Raw genomic sequence first — 7757 nt, forward strand, 5'->3', positions numbered from 1 at the left:
ATTTCCTTTCAATCTTCTTCTTAAGTTTGCTTCACACGTGTGCAAGGATTCCATGTTGGTTAATGGATCATCAAGTAAGAATTCTGTCAGCTTCAGTTAGCTGCTATTTCTTTTTCTTGAAAGTTAGAGCTGATGATTCTATGTGTATGTTTCGTACTCCCTGGACAGCTGTGCCTTGAGCTTGAGCTGAGAGAGAGAGGAGAAAGATGACCTTACTTTGGATTAGTAATGAGAAAGTCCTGTAGAACATAGAGAAAAAGTTTTATTCTTTAAAAAAAACTTATTTATTTAATTTTATTTTATCTGCATTGACGTTTTGCCTGCTTATATGTCTGAGGGTGTCAGGGCCTCTGGAACTGGAATTGACAGTTGTGAAGCATCATATGGGTGCTGGGAATTGCACCCAGGGCCTCTGGTAAAGCAACCAGTGCTCTTAACCACTAACCCATCTCTCCAGCCTAACTTTATTATTTGTAAAATGTATTTTTTCTGAATAATTAATCCTAAAATCCAGGTGATACATTTCCATTTTATCTATAAATATTATCTCCTTTTTAAAAACTTCGATTGCATTTCCTGAGGCTTTTATCCATGAGTCTAATAGGTTCACCGCTTCCACCAGCACCCCCTCCAACCACTTCCACATACTCACCCACTCCCTCAAACTGATGACAGCATCTCGATACAATTTTCAAACTAGGAACCAGATGCTAAGATATCAAGTATTAAAGACTTTCCTGGCTGTGAACTCCTTCTTCCTGATGGTGAACGAGTCTCAGGACCAGTCCCAGGAGGAAGGGTGGAGACAAGATGAATCTGTTTACTGTTTCATTCCACTTTGGGAACGAACTCCTTGAGTATCTCAGGTCGGCCCTCTGTTTCCAACAGTACAACCTTGGCTGTGTGTTGTTTTATGTCCGTTAGAGTGGAAAAAGTGGAGCCTTGCCAGATAGTTGCTTTGCATACACCTCACATTTATTCTAGAAACTCCAATTTTTCCCTAAAATACTTCAGACATTAGTCATGGAGCTTCGAGAATTTAAACCAAATTCCTGATCAGTGTGGCTACCCAAGGAATTTCATAGACGCGGGAGGGGCTGTTCACTGACCACAGTGACGTCAAGGTTGGATTGGTTGCTTTATTTTTGCTCTGAGGGCTGTGTAAATACTAATGGAAAATATAGTAATTTCCTGGTCAAGAATTTTATAAAGATTAAAGCACTTCATGTTGAAAGTTTTTTGTTTTTTTTTTTAAGACATGTAGAACTTTGTGAAGCAGGGCTACTTCTAGGCCACAGAAATCTCAAGATAACACATATTTAAGAGAATGTAAGCTCCAGAGGGTGAGAGCTAGCAGGGCCAGAGACCAGACATAAGGTCTCCCATGGCCTCTAGTTGACCAGACTGTGCGGCTGTAAGATGGAAGCTATCGGTTTCTCAGCAGCTCGTTATGTCCTTGCATCTGTGAGGCAGCATAACTGTTGGATGTACATCCTTCTTTCAGACAGAGCCATTTTAAGACTGGTCATTAAGCACCTACATTAAAATATGCTAGATTTATTTTGGTTGAGTTAATCTACCAGAAAGCTAATTTGATTTTGAGATAGGAGGCCTAACACTTATATGTGGTAGTCTAGGCTGGTCTCTAACTCGTGGTAATCCCCTTGCCTCAGCTTCCTGAGCAAGGATTACATGTGTTTCTTCCCTCATTGGTACACCATCGAAACTATCCCCCGCCCACTGGTAGATCAACAAATGCTTTTCAGCAGGTATCTGATTTCTTGGTGTCAGTATTAGTATTTTCCAGAGTTAATACTGTATTATCTTATTATTTTGTATTATCTTGTTATTGAGAGAACGTTCATATGCTGCAATGCAAGCATCATGGAGCTACTAGGAGGAGCTGATATGCCCATCTCTGGGTCAGTTACAGAGAGTAGAGAGACATCTCAGTTTGAGGAATAAAGTAAAAAAGAACCAAGCCTGACTCTGGGAAAAGATCATTTACAGGGACAATTTGGTTACTCAGGATAGCTGATTATGAAGAAAAATCCCCAATGCTTTGAGGAAGAAAAGTCCCCAATGCTCGTTTCTCTGAGGTGAAATGAGAAGACTTGGGACTAGCAACTGTCTTTCACAGAGTGGGGCCACTCATGGGTGAGTGGTTTGGAGAGAGAGCACATCTGGCCACAAGGTTTATTAACAAAGCTCTTGTCACTCTTGAGGAGAGAGTCAAGTTTCTTCTAGAACGAGTTGTAAAAAGTTATAAATGCTTTATTTTTCTCTTGATGGTAATCCTTTTCCCCATTAGGGTTGTTGACACTGGCTTCTGTGGCTTCCTCTTTGACATGTTTGCCCATGACCTTCAGGTTCTTTCCTCCCCATCCCCCCACCCCCCAAGCAAATTCTCCTTGTGTCACAGATTTCCCGCCCTCACAGTTGTTTCATTTCAGGCTCATTTCTTTGATCTTACCTGTGCCTCTAGACTTCTGAATTCTTTTCTGTACATTCATCTTTTGTTAAAACATTTCTGATTTCTTCCAGTGAGAAGAGGGGATGTCCTGGCAGCATGGAGTGGTATCCGTCCCCTTGTTACCGATCCCAAGTCTGCAGACACTCAGTCCATTTCTCGAAATCATGTTGTGGATGTCAGTGACAGCGGCCTCATCACAATAGCCGGTATGGGGGTGGGGCTGACTCATTCTTCCAATTGCTCCTTTCCACTCTAATGAACAAGTGTTTTGTCTTATTTGTTGCCAAGAGGTGACTTTTGTTATTATTGGTAAATGGTCAATTATAAGAAAAATTCAAAATGCCAACTTAATGGCTTAATGATTTCCTTGTAGGCGGGAAATGGACCACATATCGCTCCATGGCAGAAGATACTGTGAATGCAGCAGTCAAGTTTCACAACTTGAAAGCAGGACCGAGTAGGACAGTTGGGCTGTTCCTTCAAGGAGGGAAAGATTGGAGCCCCACGCTCTACATCAGGCTCGTCCAGGACTATGGGCTTGAGAGTGAGGTTCGTGGACATTGCCACACTACCTTGCTTTGGTGTTGGTGAGATCTCAATCAGTAGCCGTGGTGTGGCCTCCCTCATTTAGAGTGACCTTTTTCCTGGGCTTACTACAAAAAAACAAACCAAACCAAAATGAGCAAAAACTCCCACAAAACCAGAAGAGATGGTCCAACTTCATTATAGTTGTCTAAAAATTTAAAGATGCTCATCTAGTTTCTCTTTTGAAATCTCCAGTTTCATTCAGTTTGCTTCTACTAGACAAAATTTCCCCAAACTCTTTGCATTTTGAGTGCAAGGAAGAGTGCTCTTTCAGGAGTGACATCAAGAAGAAAATGAAGCTGAAGTGCCATCCGTCAGTCACTGATCTTGTGCTACAGGGATGCTGAATCAGTGCTGGCCTAAGCATTCAAAAGCCAAGTGATTTCCTCCCACAGAGCCTGGACCTAATACTCCCTGAGAGCTATTCTTTACAGGCTGTGGGAGAACTGACAGCGCTAGAGTGCACTGTTGCTTTCTTCTGTATCTAAAAGGACCCACCCGCAGTGTGCCTGTCTAATGCAGTTTCATTTCTGTAGGTTGCACAACATCTGGCCAAAACCTATGGTGACAAGGCTTTCGAGGTGGCCAAAATGGCAAGTGTGACTGGAAAACGGTGGCCTGTTGTTGGAGTGCGTCTTGTGTCAGAATTTCCATATATCGAAGCAGAGGTAGGTGGCGGCCAAAGGACTTCCTATGTGTGATGCTCTGCCGTTCATCGACTCATTCCACCTGTAGCAGCTATGTACTGTTACGTTTCAGAGCTCACACATCAGCCAAAGTCTGCAGTAAGGTTTTGGGCTTTCACTAACACTCAACTCTCAAGTGACATTGCTTAGTGGTAATGTGAGTGTGGGCTCCAGAGTTCATTCCAGGAGCATCTCGAGTCTGCCAGTTCTGTTTCTCCTACAATTTGTAGGTCTTTAAGTTCAAATCACTTCTGTCTAGTCTGGTTCCATGTCCTCCAGCTGTGATCATTTTTCAGAGATTTCTCTTTACTTCTTAGTTTGTTTTCTGGCACTATGAAATCAGAGACCAGACTATGCTGGGGTTTCATTGTGCCTTCAATCAGTCGTGCCCAGTAAGCAACACTTGTTGGTCTCTAAGGCCAGAAAACTTTACAGGCAAAAGAGCTGAAGCATAGCTTTTCTTTCTGTCCTCATCCTTTGTATATTCCACCATGTAAATTCCATGTAAATTAGTGTTTCCATTATGCGTTAGCAAAGAGAGTGATTCCTGTGGATGGTGGGAAGTGATGTCTTTATCTTCTATTCTGGAAAATGACATTCACCCATACCCAACCCACCCATTTTTCCAACCCACTGTGGCAGGCAGAGGGAGGGCCCAAGCTGTGCCGCAACTGTACCTGTGTTCAGTGGAGAGCCAGAGAGGCTGCAGAAGAGCCCCACCCTTTCCCAAAGCTTTTATTAAAATGTGAAAGTTTATTATTTTTAAAGGAAAGATTCAAAGTAGCATTCTTTTCTCTTTAATTTAGGTGAAATACGGGATTAAGGAGTATGCTTGCACGGCAGTTGACATGATTTCACGTCGCACCCGCCTGGCCTTTCTCAATGTTCAGGCTGCAGAGGAAGCCCTGCCCAGGATTGTGGAACTAATGGGCAGAGAATTGAACTGGAGTGAACTGAGGAAACAGGTATTGTACAAAAGCCTTTACAACAACAATTCTGTTGATAAACATGGAACAGCTTGGTCCGTAAAGGCTCGCCTAACTTACGGGGATGGTATTAGGTTTCCTGTTAACTTCTGTATTATATATATCTAGTATTGCGAGGTCTTAAGAAAATGGAAAGGTTCTGATGCCAAAATTTCATTGTTATAGAAATCTAGAGAATGTTTTTAAATTACTTATCATAATTCCTGGAAAACAAAGATACAAAAGACAGTTGGGAGCAGCCTTATCTAGGTCTCATTGAAAATAAATACTCTTAATATCTGCTCTTGATAATCCTTGGATTAAAAATAGTAGTTTTACTGCATGATCAGCAAGGGCTTATTATTTGAATCAGTTAATATTTTAAATGATGGGAGACCTTACAATATGAAGAAAAAGGAAAGTGTCATTTGATATTTTATATTTATTACCAAATTAAAAAAATAAATTTGCTAGGTAGTGGTGGCACACACCTTTAATCCCAACACTCCGGAGGCAGAGGATCTCTGAGTTCAAGGCCAGCCTGCTCTGCAGAATGAATTTCAGGACAGCCAAGACTACACATAATGCCTGGCTTGAACGCTGTTTTACATTCAGAAGGAATATTTCTTTTGAGTCACTTCATAGCTTCGTTAAGTACTGTCCCTAAAGTCTTTTCCAATGTCATAACAGTTCACTGCCCCTCGGTGCTCAGATCTCAACTTTAATATCATATTGTATATTCACTCACAACCTCCAACCAAAGCCTCTCAGAATCTCACCGTTATCATCCAAATCAGGATGGAGTGTCACCCTTTCTTATTGCATTCATTATTGTGACTTTGATGTAGGCTCCTGATGTGTCTAATGCACTGTACTGGCTTCTCTCCAAGTAAGCCAGTGTTCCCATCTTAATAACCTGGGAGATTATATGAGAATACAATCCAGACTGTCATTGGACGTGTCCAGAGGCCTTTAGCTAAATGTACATTTAAAATTGGCCTTTGAGACATTGTATTAGATACAATTGTGAAGGTCGGGAGGGGGACTGAATGCTGGTAGGTGAAGAAAGTGGCCCTGGAGTTAGTCTAGGAACACTTCAAAGTATAGAGACTGGAGCGATAAGGACGACAATAGAAAACATAGGAGAAGCTGCTTAAGCTGGGGTGGGGGTGGGGGTTCTAAGACTAAGAGGGCGTTGTGACTCAGAGGCCAGCAGTACATCAAGGCTTCTGAGATGGAAATACTGACAGTGGGCTGCTTCAAATAGCAAACCTTTAATTCTCAAATTTACCCCTTCACTTTCCAACATTAAGTCCGAGGTCAAGGTATCATCAGCTCTAAATCTCTTTTTATGACGGTTCATGGACAGAAGGCTCCTTGGCATGTTCATATGTGTGTGTAGTAAATTAGTATTATTGGGCATCTTGTCATATACAGTGCAGATGAGTGTTGGGCATTAGCCTAACCTTCAAATGTTCATTCATTTCTAAAGGTGGAATTCCTGAGGGATATGAGTGAAAGAGACATTTTAGAGGTTTAATTTTGTTACATTCTTCCAGGGCATAGTGGGCCTATGTTTTTAAAATTCTGCTGTAGTGATTCTAATGTCATGTTCTTCAGTGAATTGTGGTAGAAATCTGTGGTCAGTGCCTCAATGTCCTCATTGTGTTTGTGTGAAGAGGAGCCCTGTCTTTGACTGTTGATAAGCATCCCAATGGATATCCTAAGCTCTAAGAACTGAATTATAGACGTGTATTGGTGCCCAGCTGGGAAGGGAATGGCCTTCACCCATAGTTTATAGTTGAGGAAACAGACCCAGTTTCTAGAAGCAGTAGATGGTGGAGCTACATCCACAACCTGTCCCCTGAACCCCCTCTTGCTGTCTCTGTACTGGCTTATAACTCTTCTAGTTCTTGAGTTTCAGCTCTTCAACGGAGACAGCATGAGAATATGTATCATTGTTTTTTTCAGTGTAGAAAAATCAGGGCCTGTTCTTATAAATTTTTGTGCTAGGAGGTAGGAAAACTTTATTTCAATTTATGAGTAGACGGACATTCTTAGGAATATTTGTAACCTCCATAAAGTAACAAAACTAAACAGTTTCTGAGCTTCTGAGGCACAGGAGTTTAATGAGGGCAGTGGATGGTCTGGAGAGTACAAAAGAGAAGGAAAAAAGAACGAAAAGGTTAGAAAGTTGTACTTCTGAGAAAAGGTTAAAAGCACTGGGATTATTTAACCTGCAAAAGCGAAAGAGGAGCGGGGTGATTAATAACTCTGCATAGATGAATAGTGGTGTTTCCACAGTCAATACTCAATGAGTGACCTGTATTCTGAGCATGCTACCAAACAGTATAGGGAATAATAAATAGCTCAGAGTTCCCCGGACCTTCCACTCTGCGTGGATGCAACACACGCACATGTCAGAAATGCATGCCTGTCTTCAAAGTTTGCAGATATATTAGTGACGTGGTTTGTTAAGACTGAAAGTCGACTGATGGAGAACAATAGAGGAGTCAGCCCAGTGCTATGTGGTGAAGCTGGGGAATGACTGAGGAGCAGGAAAGGGACATCAAGGAAAATGGCATCTCCAAACGTGTACCTGCGTATGAATTAATGTGTCTGAGGAGATGACAAACAGGAGATTTTTGTGTTAAATAAATAAGGGAAGCTTCATTTTTAGTTCAGATGATTTGAAACGTTTGAAATGCTATGTGTATTTTCAGTTCCAACAGAGAAATTTCCTTGCAGAACTCAGACTAAACTTGCTTTTTAGGAGGGCTGAGCAGGAAAGGGCATGAGCGTCACTCAGAACATATTTAGGGAAATGCTGTCCAGAAGAGAGACAGGGGGACTTTGTAATTCTCATATAAGGTACATCTTGACTTCCATTGTGAGTCCTTGAATTTCAAATCTCAATCAGATGGAATGCATAGTCAGATAGGAGGTGACTCCTCATATATTTTAGTCCAGTCAGGGAACTTGCTGTTGGGAGTCTCTCTTTTCTGTGATCCCTAAATTAATCTAATAGAGAAAAAAAAAAAAAAAAAA

At 41.5% G+C, this 7757-nt stretch overlaps 1 protein-coding gene across 5 annotated transcripts in view; it reads left to right on the forward strand.

Moving 5' to 3' along the window:
* Gpd2 (glycerol-3-phosphate dehydrogenase 2) overlaps positions 1 to 7757 on the forward strand; it is a 132106-nt gene that overhangs the window by 114454 nt on the left and 9895 nt on the right. For all 5 annotated transcript variants that reach the window (XM_031370302.1, XM_031370301.1, XM_031370299.1 and 2 more), the window contains exons 10-13: positions 2545 to 2679; positions 2847 to 3022; positions 3595 to 3726; positions 4551 to 4709. In XM_031370302.1, coding sequence (XP_031226162.1) covers positions 2545 to 2679; positions 2847 to 3022; positions 3595 to 3726; positions 4551 to 4709 — 602 coding nt within the window. The remainder of the gene's footprint in view (positions 1 to 2544; positions 2680 to 2846; positions 3023 to 3594; positions 3727 to 4550; positions 4710 to 7757) is intronic.

This window comes from Mastomys coucha, unplaced genomic scaffold, assembly GCF_008632895.1.
Source record: "Mastomys coucha isolate ucsf_1 unplaced genomic scaffold, UCSF_Mcou_1 pScaffold15, whole genome shotgun sequence".
In the NCBI taxonomy this organism is placed as follows: Eukaryota; Metazoa; Chordata; class Mammalia; order Rodentia; family Muridae; genus Mastomys; species Mastomys coucha.